General features: G+C 38.1%; 1 protein-coding gene across 2 annotated transcripts in view; it reads left to right on the plus strand.

Moving 5' to 3' along the window:
• The window catches only part of ACAD11 (acyl-CoA dehydrogenase family member 11), a 103,682-nt gene that overhangs the window by 21,889 nt on the left and 61,561 nt on the right, over positions 1-20,232 (plus strand). For both annotated transcript variants that reach the window (XM_046001775.1, XM_046001776.1), the window contains 4 exons: positions 4,665-4,806; positions 5,359-5,480; positions 7,349-7,455; positions 8,468-8,594. In XM_046001775.1, the coding sequence (XP_045857731.1) occupies positions 4,665-4,806; positions 5,359-5,480; positions 7,349-7,455; positions 8,468-8,594 (498 nt within the window). The remainder of the gene's footprint in view (positions 1-4,664; positions 4,807-5,358; positions 5,481-7,348; positions 7,456-8,467; positions 8,595-20,232) is intronic.

Raw genomic sequence — 20,232 nt, forward strand, 5'->3', positions numbered from 1 at the left:
CTGAGCTGGCAGCATTCCCAAGCATTGCAACAGGGAAGCTGGTTATGGTCAGTGAGCCCATGAGGGGACTTTCAACTTGGTTTGCCATAAACCACGAATGGTGGCACACTTGGGCAACAGCTCTCCATGCAGGAGCCCTGCAAAGGGCAGAAAGGCTGTGACACTCTACCTTTCCCTAGGAAGACCAGAGTGGGTGCACACCACAGGAGTCTGCAGAGTTCGACGCACACAAAAGTGAAGACCACTCATCCCTGAGTTTACTGAAGAGAGGTGACTGTGATCTTTCAGCTCCAGGGCTGGTGATCCAGGCATGGCCATTTTTATTTTCGTCTCCCAGAAAGGCACGGAAAGTCTTCAGGAAACAACCCCCTTAGAGCAACCAGAAGTGGCTTACACTGAAACTGGCTCCCTGGCAAAGGGTGGTGCAACTCCACTCAGGCAAAGACACCTGAGAATCAGCACAGGAGGCCCTTCCCCGAGAAGACCAGCTGGAAAAACAGGCAAACACCAAGTGTATGGAACACACAGGACTGCAAAACTCCAGCACTAGGGGAAAATAGTATATGGAATTCAAGGTTTTTGGGTTTTTTTTGTTTTCATGATTCCTTTATCTTTCAGTTTAAAGTTTTCCTTTTCCTTTTCAACAAGTTTCTTGTTTTATCAGATCTTTGTTTTTAAGTCTTTTTTTTTAACTTTTTTTTTTTTTACATTTAATAGATACATTCTTCATTTTTGGCTTCCTTTTACTGTATTCAAATATATATATATATATTTGATATATATATATATATATATATATATATGTTTTATATATATATATATATATATATATATATATATATATATATATAAGTTTTGCTTTCTTTACAATATTGGGATTTAGTATCTTCTAACAAACAGACCAAAATACACCCAGGACCAAGTGGATTACCCTGTTTTGTCCGCCTGGGAGATTATAGTCTCTCTGACACACACCCCCTTCTTTTTTTCTTTTCCTCTTTGGCTTCTGACTGCTTCAGATTTGTCTAGTGCATATTTCATTTGGGTCTGGTTGTTAATTTTTATTTTATCTCAGTCATCCATTCTTCTCTGGGCAAAATGACTAGAAGGAGAAATTCACAAAAAAGAAAGAACCAGAGGGGACTTTCTAATCGATACAGATATAAGTAAAAAGACATAGCTGGAATTCAGGATAATGATAATAAAGTTACTAGCTGGGCTTGAAAAAAGCATGAAAGACACAAGAGAATCTGTTAGTGCAGAAATGAAATCTAGGCAGGCTGAAATTAAAAATGCTTTAACTGAGATGTATTCTAAATTGGATGCTGTAACACCTAGGGTAAATGGGGCAGAAGAGGAAGTAAGTGACCTAGAAGATGAGTGGAGGGAAAGGAAGGAAGCTGAGGAAAAGAGAGAAAAACAACTAATGGACTATGAGAGGAGGCTTTGAGAAATCAGCAATACCATGAAGCAAAATAATATTAGAATTATTGGCATCCTTGAGGAAAGAGAAAGAAAGAAGGAGGGACATAAGTTATATATGAACAAATCATAGCTGGGAACGTCCCTAATCTGGGACAGAAGACAGGCATTCAAGTCCAAGAGGTAGAGAGTACCTTCTCAAAATCAATAAAAATAGATCAACACCCAACATATAATAGTGAAGCTTGCAAATTTCAGAGATAAAGAGAAAATCCTGAAAGGAGCTTGAGACAAGAGGTTCTTAACCAACAGGGTAGAAACATTAGGCTGGCAGCAGACCAAGCCATAAAGACCTGGCAGGCCAGAAAGTGCTGGCATGATACATTCAAGGAACTGAATGAGAAAAACATGCAGCCAAGAATACTTTCCAGCAAGGCTGTCATTCAGAATGAAAGGAGACATTAAGAGCTTCCAGGGTAAACAAAAACTAAAAGAATCTGTGACCACTAAACCAGCCCTGCAAAAAATACTAAAGGGGAAACTGAAAGCAAAAAGAGAGTCCCCATGTAACACACCAGAAAGGAACAGAGACAATCTACAGAAACAGGGACTTTATAAGTAATACAATGGCACTAAATTCATCTCTTTCAGTAGTTCTTCTGAATCTAAATGGGCTAAATGATCCAATCAAAAGATACAGGATATCAGATTGGGTGGAAAGACACATCCATATGCTGTCTGCAACAGACTCTTCTTAGACCCAGAGACACCTCCATTGAAACTGAGGGCATGGAAAACCATGTATCATGCTAATGGACATCAAAAGAAAGGGACGCCTGGGTGGCTCAGTGGGTTGAGCCGCTGCCTTCGGCTCGGGTCATGATCTCAGGGTCCTGGGATCAAGTCCCGCATCGGGCTTTCTGCTCAGCAGCGAGCCTGCTTCCCTCTCTCTCTCTCTGCCTGCCTCTCTGTCTACTTGTGATCTCTCTCTGTCAAATAAATAAATAAAATCTTTAAAAAAAAAAAAAAGCTGGGGTAACAATCATCATATCAAACAAATTAGATTTTTTTTTTTAAGATTTCACTTATTTGACAGAGAGAGACAAAGCAAAAGAGGGAATACAAGCAGAGGGAATGGCAGAGGGAGAAGCAGGCTTCCCATTGAGCAGGGAGCCCAATGTGGGGCTTGATCACAGGACCCCGTGATCATGACCCAAGCTGAAAGCAGATGCTCAATGACTGAGCCACTCAGGCGCCCCTCAGACAACTGAGATTTAAACCAAAGAATGTAATAAGAGATGAGGAAGGATACTATATTGTGCTTAAAGAGCCTATCCAACAAGATCTAGTAATTGCAAATATTTATGCCCCTAAAGTGGGAGCAGCTAATAATATAAGCCAATTAATAACAAAATTAAAGAAACGCATGGATAATAATACATTAATAGTGGGGGGACTTCAATACCCCACTCACAATGATGGACAGATCATCTAAGCAGAAGATGAACAAGGAAACAAGGACATTGAATGACACGGTGGACCAGATAGACTTCATAGATACATACAGAGCATTCCATCCTAAAGCAACAAAATACGTATTCTTCTCAAGTGCACATGGAACATTCTCCAGAGTGGATCACATACTTGGTCACAAGTCAGGTCTCAACTGATACCAAAAGGTTGGGATCATTCCCCGCATATTTTCAGACCACAATGCTTTGAGACTTGACCTCAATCACAAAAGGAAATTAGGAAGGAACTCAAACACTTGGAGGTTGAAGAGCATCCTACTAAAGAATGAAAGGATCAAAAAAAAAAAAAAAAAAGAAAGGATCAGCCAGGAAGTTATGGAAGAATTTTTAAAAATTATGGAAACAAATGAAAATGAAAACACAACTGTTCAAAACCTTTGTGATACAGCAAAGGCAGTCCTAAGAGGGAAGTACAGCAATACAAGCCTTTCTCAAAAACTTAGAAAAGTCTCAAATACACAAGCTAAACTTACACTGTAAGGAGCTGGAGAAAGAACAACCGCTCTTCCCCTGCTAAATGAAGCAGGAGAAGAGAATTTAAAAAGATTAGAGCAGAAATCAATCAAGTGGAAACTAAAAGAACAGTAAAACAGATCAATGAAACTAGAAGCTGGTTCTTCAAAAGAGTTAATAAGATCAATAAACCCTTGGCAAGACTTATCAAAAAGAAAATAAATCATATAAATAAAATAAATAATTTTAAAATCCTGAGTGAAAGAGGAGAGATCACAGTCAATACCAAGGAAATACAAAAAATCTTAAGAACATATTATGAGCAGAAGCTTTTTATCTTGATGAAGTCCCAGAAGTTCATTTTTGCTTTTGTTTCCCTTGCCTTTGGAGAGGTGTCTTGAAAGAAGTTGCTGTGGCCAATGTCAAAGAGGTTACTACCTATGTTCTCCTCTAGAATTTTGATGGATTTCTGTCTCACACTGAGACATTGAGGTCTTCCATTTAGAGTTTATCTTTGTGTATGGTATAAGAGAATGGTCAAGTTTTATTCTTCTGTATATAGCTATCCAATTTTCCCAGCACCATTTATTGAAGAGGCTGTCTTTTTCCCATTGGATATTTTTTCCTATTTTGTTGAAGATTAGTTGACCATAGAGTTGAGGGTCCATATCTGGGCTTTCTGTTTTGTTCTATTGGTCTGTCTGTTTTTGTGCCAGTACCATGCTGTCTTGGTGATCACAGCTTTATAATATAGCTTGAAATCAGGCAAGTGGTAGGGCCACTTTGGAAAACAGTGTGGAGGTTCCTCAAAAAGTTAAAAATGGAGTTACCCTATGACCCAGCAATTGTAGATGCTCAAGCAACTGAGCCACCCAGGTGTCCTGAGAGCAAACTTTAAACTGTGCATGACATGACATAGATGCTCAAATTATAAGTAATTATTAGAATTTCTTCTTTACCACAGTTAACCCTCAGTTGAGTAGTTTCAGCTGCTTTTGTTTCCTCTCTCATTAGCAGAGATACTAGTGGTATGTAAAGTAAAATGCAGGATAACTGATGGCCACTAATGGAGCCAGCAGACTTGACTCTACATATTCCAGGCTAATTAGTTATTTGGTAAATGAGATGTGCCATTGCAGGTAAAGACTATAAACTATGTAAACTAAGATTTGCTTTTGATAGAGAATAGGATTTCACTTATTTCCCTGTTTTCATTTTGTATTAAACATGTTAAAACCTTTTTATTTTTAATTGCAGTCTCGAGTTATAGCTATACTGGATTGGGAGCTTTCAACTATTGGTCATCCTTTGTCAGACTTAGCTCATCTCTCCCTGTTCTACTTTTGGCCAAGGAATGTTCCAAAGATAAATCAAAATTCTTACTTTCAAGAAAATATAGGTATGAAACTGTAATGTTGCCTAAATTGCTATTAATATAAAATTGTATTTATTCTTCATAATTAAAAGGTAAGATTATATTGCCATTTTAGATACGTAGCTTTTATTTGTTTCTTGAAATGTTTCTTTTTTTTTTTTTAAGACTTTATTTGAGAGAGAGAGAAAGAATGCATGTGCACGAGCAGGGGAGGGGCAGAGGGAGAGGGAGAAGCAGGGTTCCTGCTAAGCAAAGAGACCAACTCAGAACTCAATCCCGGGACCCTGGGATCATTACCTGAGCTGAAGGCAGATGGTTAACTGACTGAGCCACCCAGGCGCCCCTCTGAAATGTTTCTAATTCATTTTATTCTTGATTTTTCTGAACAACAGCTTTTACTTTTAGTAATTTATGATAAAATGTAGCTCTTTATATATATATCATTTCTTTTGGAAATCAACATTCAGAACATGTTTGTTATGTGTATCAGTTTTATGTACACATGTAGTATTATTACATTTGAAACATTCACCACGATATCTTTATTAAATTTTGTGGTATGTGCTGTTTTTATAGGGATACCATCAATAGAAGAACTGATTTCAATATATTGCCGCTGCAGGGGAATTGATTCTATTCTCCCTAACTGGAATTTCTTTCTTGCCCTTGCATATTTTAAAATGGCTGGAATAGCACAGGTAATTGATTGGTCTCAACTTATGTTTCACCATTATTTATTAATGTACTATTCATGATATTTTCTGGTCTTCAGGAGTTTTATGTTCTTTTTCCTGAGATCATTTTGCTTTGGATAATGACAAATATCCATATCCTGGGTGAATATGAATCCAGACTTTACAGAATAGGAATTTGGCAAAGGCAAAAAATTGAGTAGCAAAATGTGTTATCATTTTTTGTTATGATAAACTTAACAGTGGAAGGAAGAAAGAAAGAAAGAAAGATAAAAAGAGAAAAGCATATGAAGATTTGTTATTTCCTGGATATCCAATTTAAGAAAGAGCTAAAATCTTTTAATAATGTCTGCTCCAAACTATAAAACCATTTATTAACCAGTATCGATGATGAGGAAAGAAATACTTTTGTATGTCCCAAAGTCTAGCATTGTACCTAGATTATAGTAGCCTCTTAATATATATTTTTGAGAGAATAGATGAGTAAAATTTTCTGTTTTCTAATAATGTTAGAATCACACAAATTATGTGACTAATTTTAAGAGGAAATTGAGCATAAATTCAGTTTTTTTTAATCTAAAATGTAATTTTTTTTTTTTTTTTAAAGCAGGGGAAGTGCAGAGGGAGAGAAAGCATCTTAGGCAGGCTCCACTCCCAACACAGAGCCTGCCATAGGGCTCAATCTCACAACCCTAACTAAGATCATGGTGTGAGCCAAAATCAAATTTCCAGTGCTTAACCAACTGAGCCAAGTGCCCCTAAAGTGTATTCTTCTTTATACTGATGTAGTTTACATGTGCTTTGAACCTCAGGAGTTTATTTAAGAAATTGAGATGCTTCATGAGATGATGGCTAGGGCTTGGAAGAATAAGTCAATAAGAGATTTTAGAAACAAAAAGAATGTGAAAAAGGTTAAAGTGTTTTTTCCTTGTCTTCTGAATCCATGCTATCCGTGACCAATTGAAATGTCTTCTAGGATATAGTTGTGTTACATCTCATCCTGTATTTTAGAATCACGTTAATTGTGTTGGTTGGATGGGTTCCTCAAACGAGGGTTCATGGTATGTTTTTTATATTTGTCAGTTTCCACAAATCAGATACCAAATGGGCTTTGAACTTAAGATGGATTTTCCTTTCAAACAAAAGTTTTACTTGCATTATGCTAAAATTAATATGTATGTGATAGACTATATGTGGTAACAGGGATGATCAAAAACATTGCCTTCTAACTACAAATATGAAATTGGAAATGATGGAAGGAGTGTTAGAGTGTTTATTGCATAATTGCATGAAGAATTACATGAAGAAATAAAACTAATGAAATTCAGTGGATTGTGTTAGGGTGGGACAAGCAAGGGAGAGGAGAGTGTTATGTTGAAAGCACAGAACACAGAGAAGAAAGAAAAACTAATTAGCATTCAACTAACCCTGTTCAAGGAGACAGTTAACTAAATTCGGACTCCAAAATAATGAGAGAAAATATTCTTAGAGATCATCTCATTGTCATCTCTTCCATTTTATAGTTTTTAATTTTGGTTTATTTAGATTTTCCCCCACTTAAACAGGAGAACAGTGATCTTTAAAGGTGGTATAAGGTGATGCCAGTTTAACATCTTTGTTAACTCCTGAGTTCATTTTCAAGTTTGATTTGACTTACAGTTAAAGTTCTGTTAGGATGAGAGTGTGTCAAGCAAATGATGCATGTATAACTCTTAAATTTAGGGTGGTATAATTATCCCTATATCTAAATAAATAGAATTGATGGTCTGATTTATATCTTGATACCTTGTGAGTTTAGTGACTCACATAGTTGGGAAACTGGAGAGACTGGATAGCTGAAGAACGGTTTTCAATCAATGTTAATTTATTTATAGGGAGTATATAATAGATATCTTCTGGGAAATAATGCATCTGAGAATAGCTTTCTGTTTGCCAAGATTGTGCAGCCTCTGGCAGAAACTGGATTACAACTTTCGAAAAGGTAAGCAAAATCGATTCCTTGGCTAATTCAAATTAGAGCCTTTATTAGATATATGAAGATTGTAAACTTCAGGGGGATAGGGACTGTTTCTTTTGCTTATACTAGGATTATTGCTGCCAGTCACATCAGTTTTTTGGTAACATCTTACATGCCTGAGAATAAAATAACCCAGATTCATGATTAAAGGTATTTTTTTTGCCAACTTGAGCATATAAACTTTCAAGGAAATAGATAAAACTCTCAAATGCTTCTTTCTAATATTTATGTTACTTACATATTCCTATTCAAAATTACATCCTATAAAAGATGATTTATTAACTTTAGAAGTATTGCTCTCTTCCATCATATTTCATGAAATTTTATTCAATCACTCCATAAATGTCTCAATCAGTGGAGCACTTTTGGAGGCATCTAGTTCTCTTCGCAACTACACACTGCCATCTAGGTGATGTGATATAATAGCCCTTACTGGATCCATTGATGATGCTGTCCCTGGAAATTCTGTCCAGGCACAAGTACCCAGGATATAACATTAGGACAGTTAAGTTTTATAATTCATCTTTTAGGTGATGTTTGTGTTCTCTCAACATAACAACTGACAGTGTTGCTCTTCATAAAGATCTTTATAATGACATCCAGTGGTTGTGTTTGTGAGGAATATACTAAGAATGATTACTACATTTGTGTTCAGTTTCTTCACTTTCTTTTTGAGAGATTTTGATAAGTGACTTTAATAAAGATTTAAAACTACCACCGATTGAGATTGTGCCAGGCTTATGTTTTACCTACATAGTGCTTTCAGCATTAAAGTTTCCTGTTCAAAGTAAAGTGATTGTACATTTATTGCATAATATGAAAAACTTAAGAAATTCCAAAATATGCCAACTCCTGAGGGGTATTTTGAAGGAGTTGGAGAAGACCTCACATTATATTCAGAAATATATAATAATGATTTGGGATGCCTTTGTAACTCTTCTTTTTTTCCTTTCTTTCTTTTCTTTTTTTAATAAAGAAGTCTCAGTACTACATCACCACAGATTGGTACTTCCCAACAATTGTTTGTACAGAGTAAGACTGGCCAGGAAGTTCTTGCTAGGGTGAAGCATTTCATGAAACAACACATCCTTCCAGCTGAAAAGGTAAATACTGTATAAACAAACAGAATATATTTGTGCTCAAGGACTGTTGGTGAATTATGTCTGTTATCTCTGCTTCTAGGAGTATCATGGTATCCTATCTTTGTAGTCAGTCCTTTCCCATTCCCTTTCTTACATTAGCACTGAGATGCTGCAGAAGCTGATGAGCCAAAGGAATGCCACAGATGAATCCTTGAAATTAAAATTCAGTCAAAGGGGATTAACTGTTGTAAAGTTGGTACTGTAAATATATTAGAGTAAAACATTACTTTAGGGCCATTTAAAAAGTAAAGATTTTATTTATTTATTAGAGAGCACACTTATTTGGTGGGAGAAGCAGAGGAAAAGGAGTAAGCAGACTGCGCTGAGTGGGGAGCTCCACACCGGGCCCAACACCACAGCCCTGAGATCATGACCTGGGCCAAAATCAAGAGTCAGATGCCCAGCTGACTGAGCCAGCCAGGTACTCCAGGGCCTTTTCATAAGACAGTGACTTTTAGCTTTTTTTTTTTTTTCTTTTTATGGCTCCCTATGAAAATTAAGAAAACTGTAGACTAAACAAAATGGACATAAGCAGGAAATGTTGCATATCATTTCAGTCTATTCACAGATACTATCTCTCTCCATATAGGCTACTACTTTAAGGTGTTAAGTTTCTGTAACTTCACTGAGGGTAGAGAAGAAACATGGTGCATTCATTCATTCGTTCAGTTAACATGTAGTTATTAGGTACCTAATAATGGGTTAGACATCTGGAGAGCCATCAAAAGTAGAAGAATAAGATAGAGCTAATGCTTCCACAGAGCCTACACTTTAGCACAAAATAAAGACATTTAATAAGAGATGATAATGCTGTGAAGAAAAGGTAAAAGCTATTATGAAAATACATAAGGCAGGTGGGGCCAGGTATACATGTGAGTTGAGCATTGGTGTAGAAATTTTAAGATTTTAATTTTAGTCCATTCCTGTCACAAGTTAGGTGGTCTTGAACAAATAACTCTAACTCTCAGTGCCTTAGTCTTTCATCTGTGATGTGCATAGGTATGAGTAGATATACAGTAAATTCTCATTTCAATTTTCTGTGATTCTGAGAGCGCTAGAGCTAGACCTACAAAATCAAATAGGAAACTGAAAAGACCAAAATTCTTTAAACAAAAATGTTCAGAGTTGATAATGTGTTTATAGGGCAGTTACTATTGTTGCTTGAACTAGAGAAATAATTATATTTTTATTTTTTATTTCTTTATTTATTTTTATTTTTTAAAGGATATTATTTATTTATTTGACAGACAGAAATCACAAGTAGGCAGAGAGGCAGGCAAAGAGAGAGGGGGAAGCAGGCTCCCTGCTGAGCAGAGAGCCCAATGTGGGGCTCAATCCCAGGACTCTGGGATCATGACCTGAGCTGAAGGCAGAGGCTTTAACCCACTGAGCCACCCAGGTGCCCATGGAGACTTTTGATCTATATATACATATAGTACATATAGAATGTTGAGTTTTAAAATTCTGAACTTTTGGGTATTAAAAAGAAAATGCAACACTTGGTTCAGATGGCAGACCGAATTCAGCATTTGAAAAATGGATTAAGTTGCTAAGAGCGCAAAAAAAGAGTGGGACACATCAGAGGACTAAGTTTTGAAAAGAGAATGGGGGATGCCTAGGTGGCTAAGTCAGTTAAATGTCTGCCTTCAGCTCAGGTCCTGAGATCGAATGCTGTATTGGATTCCTTGCTCAGCGGGGGCCTGCCTCTCGCTCTCCCTGCCCTCCCTTCTTGAAAAATAATTAAATAAAATCTTTTTAAAAAAAAAGAAAAAGAAAGAAAAGAGAATGGAAGCTGAATTGGAAAACAGAATGGATCATTCCAAAGAATAACCCCTAACAGAGGAAGACATACCTCAAAATCATTTTTTTAATTTTTTAATAAACATATAATGTATTATTAGCCCCAGGTGTACAGGTCTGTGAATCGCCAGGTTTACACACTTCACAGCACTCACCATAGCACATACCCTCCCCAATATCCATAACCCCACCACCCTCTCCCTACCCCCCATCCCCCTGGCAACCCTCAGTTTGTTTTGTGAGATTAAGAGTCTCTGATAGTTTGTCTCCCTCCCGATCCCATCTTGTTTCATTTATTCTTTTCCTACCCCCAAAGCCCCCACATTGCCTCTCAACTTCCTCATATCAGGGAGATCATATGATAGTTGTCTTTCTCCGATTGACTTATTTCACTAAGCATAATACCCTCTAGTACCATTCATGTTGTCACAAATGGCGAGATTTCATTTCTTTTGATGGCTGCATAGTATTCCATTTTATATATATACCATGTATATATATATGAACAGAAATTCATCTGTTGCTGGTCATCTAGGTTCTTTCCATAGTTTGGCTATTGTGGACATTGCTGCTATAAACATTCAGGTGCACATGCCCCTTCGAATCACTACGTTTGTATCCTTAGGGTAAATACCCAGTAGTGCAATTCCTGGGTCATAGGGTAGCTCTATTTTCAACTTTTTGAGGAACCTCCATGCTGTTTTCCAGAGTGGTTGCACCAGCTTGCATTCCCACCAACAGTGTAGGAGGGTTCCCCTTTCTCCGCATCCTCGCCAGCATCTGTCATTTCCTGACTTGTTAATTTTAGCCATTCTGACTGGTGTGAGGTGGTATCTCATTGTGGTTTTGATTTGTATTTCCCTGATGCCAAGAGATGTGGAGCACTTTTTCATGTGTCTGTTGACCATCTGGATGTCTTCTTTGCAGAAATGTCTGTTCATGTCTTCTGCTCATTTCTTGATTGGATTATTTGTTCTTTGGGTGTTGAGTTTGCTAAACTCTTTATAGATTTTGGATACTAGCCCTTTATCTGATATGTCATTTGCAAATGTCTTCTCCCATTCTGTCAGTTCTCTTTTAGTTTTGTTAACTGTTTGCTGTGCAAAAGCTTTTGATCTTGATGAAGTCCCAATAGTTCTATTTTTGCCCTTGCTTCCCTTGCCTTTGGCAATGTTCCTAGGAAGATGTTGCTGAGCTGAGGTCAAAGAGGTTGCTACCTGCGTTCTCCTCAAGGATTTTGATGGATTCCTTTATCACATTGAGGTCCTTCATCCATTTTGAGTCTATTTTCATGTGTGGTGCAAGGAAGTAGTCCAATTTCATTTTTCTGCATGTGGCTGTCCAATTTTCCCAGCACCATCTGTTGAAGAAGCTGTCTTTTTTCCATTGGACAGTCTTTCCTGCTTTGTCGAAGATTAGTTGACCATAGAGTTGAGGGTCGATTTCTGGGCTCTCTATTCTGTTCCATTGATCTATGTGTCTGTTTTTGTGCCAGTACCATGCTGTCTTGATGATGACAGCTTTGTAATAGAGCTTGAAGTCTGGAATTGTGATGCCACCCACTTTGGCTTTCTTTTTCAATATTCCTTTGGCTATTCGAGGTCTTTTCTGGTTCCATATAAATTTTAGGATTATTTGTTCCAGTTCTTTGAAAAAAAATGGATGGTATTTTGATAGGGATTGCATTAAATGTGTAGATTGCTTTAGGTAGCATAGACATTTTCACAATATTTATTCTTCCAATCCAGGAGCATGGAACATTTTTCCATTTCCTTTTGTCTTCCTCAATTTCTTTCATGAGTACTGTATAGTTTTCTGAATATAAATTCTTTGCCTCTTTGGTTAGGTTTATTCCTAGGTATCTTATGGTTTGAGGTGCAACTGTAAATGGGATTGATTCCTTAATTTCTCTTTCTTCTGTCTTGTTGTTGGTGTACAGAAATGCAACTGATTTCTGTGCATTGATTTTCTATCCTGACACTTTACTGAATTCCTGTACAAATTCTAGCGGTTTTGGAGTGGAGCCTTTGGGTTTTCCACATATAGTATCATATCATCTGCGAAGAGTGATCGTTTGACTTCTTCTTTGCTGATTTGGATGCCTTTAATTTCCTTTTGTTGTCTGATTGCTGAGGCTAGGACTTCTAGTACTATGTTGAATAGCAGTGGTGATAATGGACATCCCTGCCTTGTTCCTGACCTTAACGGAAAAACTTTCAGTTTTTCTCCATTGAGAATGATATTTGCGGTAGGTTTTTCATAGATGGCTTTGATAATATTGAGGTATGTGCCCTCTATCCCTACACTTTGAAGAGTTTTGATCAGGAAGGGATGCTGTACTTTGTCAAAAGCTTTTTCCGCATCTATTGAGAGTATCATATGGTTCTTGTTCTTTCTTTTATTAATGTATTGCAACACATTGATTGATTTGCGGATGTTGAACCAACCTTGCGGCCTGGAATAAATCCCACTTGGTCATGGTGAATAATCTTTTTAATGTATTGTTGGATCCTATTGGCTAATATTTTGATGAGAATTTTTGTATCTGTGTTCATCAAGGATACTGGTCTGTAATTCTCTTTTTTGATGGGATCCTTGTCTGGTTTTGGGATCAAGGTGATGCTGGCCTCATAAAATGAGTTTGGAAGTTTTCCTTCCATTTCTATTTTTTGGAACAGTTTCAGGAGAATAGGTATTAATTCTTCTTTAAATGTTTGGTAGATATGGACATTGGGGAGGGGAGGCGAACCATAAGAGACTATGGACTCTGAAAAACAACCTGAGGGTTTTGAAGGGTCAGGGGTGGGAGGTTGGGGCAACCTGAGGGTTTTGAAGGGTCAGGGGTGGGAGGTTGGGGGAACAGGTGGTGGGTAATGGGGAGGGCACGTTTTGCATGGAGCACTGGGTGTTGTGCAAAAAGAATGAATACTGTTACGCTGAAAAAATAAATAAAATGGGAAAAAAAAATAAATGTTTGGTAGAATTCCCCTGGGAAGCCATCTGGCCCTGGGCTTTTGTTTGTTTGGAGATTTTTGATGACTGTTTCTATCTCCTTACTGGTTATAGGTCTGTTCAGGTTTTCTATTTCTTCCTGGTTCAGTTGTGGTAGTTTATATGTCTCTAGGAATGCATCCATTTCTTCCAGATTGTCATATTTGTTGGTGTAGAGTTGTTCATAATATGTTCTTATAATTGTTTGTATTTCTTTGTGTTGGTTGTGATCTCTCCTCTTTCATTCCTGATTTATTTGGGTTCTTTCTCTTTTCTTTTTGATAAGTCTGGCCAGGGGTTTATCATTCTTACTAATTCTTTCAAAGAACCAGCTCCTAGTTTTGTTGATTTGTTCTTTTGTTTTTTTTTTTGTTTCTGTTTCATTGATTTCTGCTCTGATCTTTATTATTTCTCTTCTCCTGCTGGGTTTAGGCTTTCTTTGTTGTTCTTTCTCCAGCTCCTTTAGGTGTAGGGTTAGGTTGTGTATTTGAGACCTTTCTTATTTCTTGAGAAAGGCTTGATTGCTATATATTTTCCTCTCAGGATTGCCTTTGCTGTGTCCCACAGATTTTGAACCGTTGTGTTTTCATTATTATTTGTTTCCATGAATTTTTTCTTCTTTAATTTCTTGGTTGACCCATTCATTTTTTAGAAGGATACTGTTTAGTCTCCATGTATTTGAGTTCTTTCCAAATTTCCTCTTATGATTGAGTTCTAGCTTCAGAGCATTGTGGTCTGAAAATATGCAGAGAATGATCCCAATCTTTTGATACTGGTTGAGACCTGATTTGTGACCCAGGATGTGATCTATTCTGGGGAATGTTCCATGGGCACTAGAGAAGAATGTGTACTCTGTTGCTTTGGGATGGAATGTTCTGAATATATCTGTGATCTCCATCTGGTCCAGTATGTCATTTAAGGCCTTTATTTCTTTGTTGATCTTTTTTTTTTTTTTTAAGATTTTATTTATTTATTTGACAGACAGAGATTACAAGTAGGCAGAGAGGCAGGCAGAGAGAGAGAGAGGAAGAAGCAGGCTCCCTGCTGAGCAGAGAGCCAGATGCGGGGCTTGATCCCATTTTGCTTGGATGATCAGAGAGGGGAGTGTTAAAGTCCCCTACTATTATTATATTATTGTTGATTTTATTATATTATTGTCAATTGTTTCTTTGATTTTGTTATTAATTGGTTTATATAGTTGGCTGCTCCCATGTTAGGGGCATAGATATTTAAAATTCTTAGATCTTGTTGGACAGATCCTTTGAGTATGATGTAGTGTCCTTCCTCATCTCTTGTTATAGTCTTTGGCTTAAAGTCTAATTGATCTGATATAAGGATTGCCATCCCAGCCTTCTTCTGATGTCCATTATCATGGTAAATTGTTTTCCACCCCCTCACTTTAAATCTGGAGGTGTCTTCACGTCTAAAATGAGTTTCTTGTAGGCAGCATATTGATTTTTTTTTTTTTAATCCATTCTGATACCCTTTGTCTTTTGATTTGGGCATTTAGCCCATTAACATTCAAGGTAACTATTGAGAGATATTTAGTGCCATTGTATTGCCTGTAAGGTGACTGTTACTGTATATTGTCTGTTCCTTTCTGATCTACTACTTTTAGGGTCTCTCTTTGCTTAGAGGACCCCTTTCAATATTTCCTGTAGAGCTGGTTTGGTGTTTCCAAATTCTTTCAGTTTTTGTTTGTCCTGTAAGGTTTTTATCTCTCCTTCTATTTTCAATGATAGCCTATGGATATAGTATTCTTGGCTGCATGTTCTTCTCGTTCAGTGCTCTGAATATATCATGCCAGTTCTTTCTGGCCTGCAAGGTCTCTGTGGATAAGTCTGCTGCCAGTCTAATATTTTTACCATTGTATGTTACAGACTTCTTTTCCCGGGCTGCTTTCAGGATTTTCTCTTTGTCGTGAAGACTTGTAAATTTTACTATTAGGTGACCCGGTGTGGACCTATTCTTGTTGACTTTGAGGGGGGTTCTTTACACCTCCTGGATTTTGATGCTTGTTCCCTTTGCCATATTAGGGAAATTCTCTACAATAATTCTCTCCAGTATATCTTCTGGTCCCCTCTCTCTTTCTTCTTCTTCTGGAATCCCAATTATTCTAATGTTGTTTCATCTTATGGTGTCACTTATCTCTCAAATTCTCCCCTCGTGGTCCAGTATTTGGTTGTCTCTCTTTTGCTCAGCTTCTTTATTCTTTGTCATTTGGTCTTCTATATCACTAATTCTTTCTTCTGTCTCATTTATCCTAGCAGTAAGAGCCTCCATTTTTTATTGCACCTCATTAATAGCTTTTTTATTTCAAGTTGGTTAGATTTTAGTTCTTTTATTTCTCCAGAAAGGGCTTTTATCTCTCCAGAGAGGGTTTCTCTAATATCTTCCATGCCTTTTTTGAGCCCGGCCAGAACCTTGAGCATCGTCATTCTGAATTCCAGATCTGACATATTACCAATGTCCATATTAATTAGGTCCCTAGCCTTTGGTATTGCCTCTTGTTCTTTTTTTTGTGGTGAGTTTTTCCACCTTGTCATTTTGTCCAGATAAGAATATATGAAGGAGCAAATAAAATACTAAAAGGGTGGCAAAGACCCCAGGAAAATGCACTTTAGCCAAATCAGAAGAGACCCCAAATCATGGGGGTGGGAGGGATAAGGGGGATAAAAAGAAGTTCAAGAAAAAAAATTTAAAAAAAAAGAAAACAAATTTTAAAAAATGTAAAAATGAAAAAAAATATATATATATTAGACTGGTGACTAGAACAGGGTCACCCACTTTTGGGAGTATTTTGGTCTCTTAGAAGAAAGTACCTCCCAAAATTTTAAAGAATGAAAAACATATATAAGGGTAAACACAATGAAGGGATGGAATATGCCTATAAAGATGAGAAAAAAAAATTTTTTTAATTTCTAAAAAAGGAGTTGATAAAGTAAGTTGGTTGGGAGAATAAAGAAAAAGAAAGTGGAGAGATTTTGCTCAGGCTGGGGGCTAGAACAAGCCTGGAGCTAGATTTAGGGCATATTTTGATCTATTAGAAGAAGTTGTACTCCAAATTTTTTAGAAGAAAAAACCCTGTGTGTATACAAAAAATAAAGTTAGATACAATGAAGGATAAAATATGACTATAATAATGAAGGTTCCAAAAAGATTATTATTATTATTATTTTGTGTGTGAAAGGTATTGTTAAGATAAACTAGTTAAAAAATGTTAAAAGGGGAAAGGGTAAAAGTTAAAAAAAAATTTTAGAAGAAGAAAAAAAAACTAAATTAAAAAAAATTAAATTAACTGCAAGACTAAGGAATCATGGGGAGAAAGCCATGAGTTCCATGCTTTGCTTTCTCCTCCTTTGGGATTCTGCTGTTCTTGGTACGTGAACTTAGTCTTGGCTGGATTTTTTGTTGATTTTCTTGGGGAGGGACCTGTTGTAGTGATTCTCAAGTGTCTTTCCCCCAGGTGGAATTGCACTGCCCTTACCAGAGGCCAGGCTAAGCAATCTGCTCTGGTTCACTTTTGGGAGCTTTTGTTCCCTGAACGTTTTCCATAGAGTTCTGGAGGTCGGGAATGAAAATTGTGGCCTCCCAATCTCCGGCTTGGAGGAGCCGAGAGCTCAGGGCCCCACTCCTCCATGCGCCCTCAGAGAAAAGCGCTCAATCACCCCTGTCTTCCTGGCCTCTGGATGCACTCCGAGCTCACCCAACCTGTGACCGGTTCAAGGTAACCCTGAGCTGAGAGCTCACTCCTTGACTCTGTCTCTGTAGCCGGCTTCCCCACTCTAATACCTGTGAGCTCTGTAACACTCAGACACCCCTGATCCTTCCACAGAAGGTCCCTGCAGGACCTGGGACCACGCTGACCCCACGTGGGCTTCACCCCAGTTTAGCCTCTGGAGCAATGTCCTTCAGTGGAGCAGACTTTTAAAAGTCCTGATTTTGGGGTGCCTGGGTGGCTCAGTGGGTTAAGCCGCTGCCTTTGGCTTGGGTCATGATCTCAGGGTCCTGGGATTGAGTCCCGCATTGGGCTCTCTGCTCAGCGGGGAGCCTGCTTCCCTCGCTCTCTCTCTGCCTGCCTCTCTGTCTACTTGTGATCTCTCTCTGTCAAATAAATAAATAAAATCTTAAAAAAAAAAAAAAAGTCCTGATTTTGTGCTCCGTTGCTCTGCCGCTTGCCGGGAGCTGGCCCCTCCCCCTGCGGTCTATCTTCCCGTTGCTTTCGATTCACTTCTCTGCTGTCCTACCTTTCAGAAAGTGGTCGATTTTCTGTTTCTAGAATTGTTGTTCTTTTTCTCTTTGGTCTCCTGTTGGATTTGTAGCTGTTTACAATGGATTGATAAGCTATCTAGCTGATCTTCTGTTACCTGATGTAGTCTCAGCCTGCTACTTCTCTGCCATCTTGACTCCTCCCCCTCTATTTTCAACTTTTTGAGGAACCTCCATGCTGTTTTCCAGAATGGTTGCACCAGCTTGCATTCCCACCAATAGTGTAGGAGGGTTCCCCTTTCTCTGCATCCTTGCCAGCATCTGTCATTTCCTGACTTGTCAATTTTAGCCATTCTGACTGGTGTGAGGCTCAAAAGCGTTTTGAAATAAGAGAAGGCTATAGCACAGGTGGTAACCATTTTGTTTTGTTTTGTTTTGTTTTACAATGGAGTCCGCTGTGATTGGCTGGTACGGAGAGCAAGAGTGAGAAGGGAAAACAATATCAAGATGTTTGACTGAAGAATTAACCTGTAGATGGGCTGCAGGGGTAGGTCTGTAACACCCCATGCCTAGCTGTAGCATTTACTTCAGACAGAAGGCTGCAAGAGTCCTCTAAAAAAAGCAAATGATTAGACTTATCTTGGTAATCATACGTATGACATGTTGTACACTGGAAATGAATAGAATATTGCATGCTAACCACTCCAGTTTGAACAAAGATAAAATGAAAAACAAAGTGAGGAAATTGAGGCCCAGAGACATTAAGCAGTTTGTCTAAATCAAAGAGAAGTAAGCCAATGTGGAACACTGTGGAAAACCTGAACTTAGAGCATGTGTTCTAGATTCAGACTTTGCGTAAATTCTACCCTCAGCAAAATACTTCCTTCAGACATTCAACAAACATTGAGCACCTCTCTGTGCTGGTCAGTGTACTTGATGGTGGGGACATGACAATATTAAGTCTTATTAAGCATGATGATATTATGCCAGGAAGACAAGTTGCTATCTTCACAGTCAAATGGGAGAGAGACAGTGAATCTACACTAGTTATTATATTAAGGATTTACTCCTCTGCCAGGTACTATACCAAGAGCTTGAAGTATAGTAACTTATGTAATCCTTGCAGCAGGGGTACAGTTACTACTCTGGCTTGAAAATGAGTCAGAGCATATTTAAACTATGAGTAATAAACTTGGGACTCTAAAAAAAAATAATCTATTTCAAGAAGCCAGGATTTCACATGAGGGTTAGTGCTCTAGAGTCCTCTAACTTCGGTGTCTTTTTTTAAAAAATAGGGTTTGGGGCGCCTGGGTGGCTCAGTGGGTTAAGCCTCTGCCTTTGGCTCAGGTCATGACCTCAGGGTCCTGGGATCGAGCTCCGCGTCGGGCTCTCTGCTCAGCGGGGAGCCTGCTTCCTCTTCTCTCCCTCTCTGCCTACTTGTGATCTCTGTCTGTCAAATAAATAAATAAAATATTTAAAAAAAAATAGGGGTTTGGGTGCGCTTGGGTGGCTCAGTGGGTTAAAGCCTCTGCCTTGGGCTCAGGTCATGATCCCGGGTTCCTGGGATCGAGCCCCGCATCAGGCTCTCTGCTCAGCAGGGAGCCTGCTTCCTCCTCTCTCTGCCTGCCTCTCTGCCTACTTGTGATCTCTCTCTCTCTCTGTGTCAAATAAATAAATAAAAATCTAAAAAAAAAAAAATGGGGGTTTGGTGTAAACCCCAGCTTGCCTGTCAACCTGCCTGATTTCCGCGTGCTCACATAAAATGAAACATATTTGTTGACATGCTCGTGCCTGGAACCAGCTGACTATTCAAAGGAGAGGGCAGAATTAGCAGAAGAAACCATGTGGCATTCTCTTTCATTTATAAATGTGAATGGGAAATCCAGGAAAACATGAAGCAGAGAAAAGAAGTATCACAAGTTGGGTTGTGATATCTGCTAAACTTAATATTATGCAGCTATTAAAATATTTACAAAGAATTTTCAATGTAGGAATGCCTCAGTTGCTCAGATGATTGAGCATCTGCCTTGGTTCAGGTTATGGTCTCCAGGTCCTGGGATCAAGCCCTGAGTAGGGTTCCCAGCTCAGCGGGAGTCTACTTCCGCCTCTTCCCCTGATCGTGCCCTCTCCCTGTATCTCTCTGTCTCAAAAGAATAAATTTAAAAAGTTTTTCAATGTAAAAAAAAAAAATGCTTTATTATAAGTTAAAAAAAAAGCAATCTATAGCTTTAACAGAAGACTGTCAATATTTCTGTGGCATGAAAAGCCATAGTAATTTTGTCTTTGCAGATCAAATCTAGAATATATCCACGCCTAATAACATGGGCTTTTTCTTTCATTAAAAATCATAAACCAGGGTACCCAGCTGGCACAGTCATTGGAGCATGCAAGTCTTGATCTTGGGGTTGTGAGTTTGAGTCCCATATTGGGTATAGAGACTACTTAAAAATAAAATCTTAAAAAATAAAATGTTAAAAACAAAAATCTTAAGCCAACATCTGTAAAAATGCTTTATCATGTAGAATGATTTTGAGCAATACTAATCCTTGTCTGTGAACATACACATTTGAAATGATATCTGGAGAAAAGTAATTAACTT

Source organism: Meles meles, chromosome 4, assembly GCF_922984935.1.
Source record: "Meles meles chromosome 4, mMelMel3.1 paternal haplotype, whole genome shotgun sequence".
Lineage (NCBI taxonomy): Eukaryota > Metazoa > Chordata > Mammalia > Carnivora > Mustelidae > Meles > Meles meles.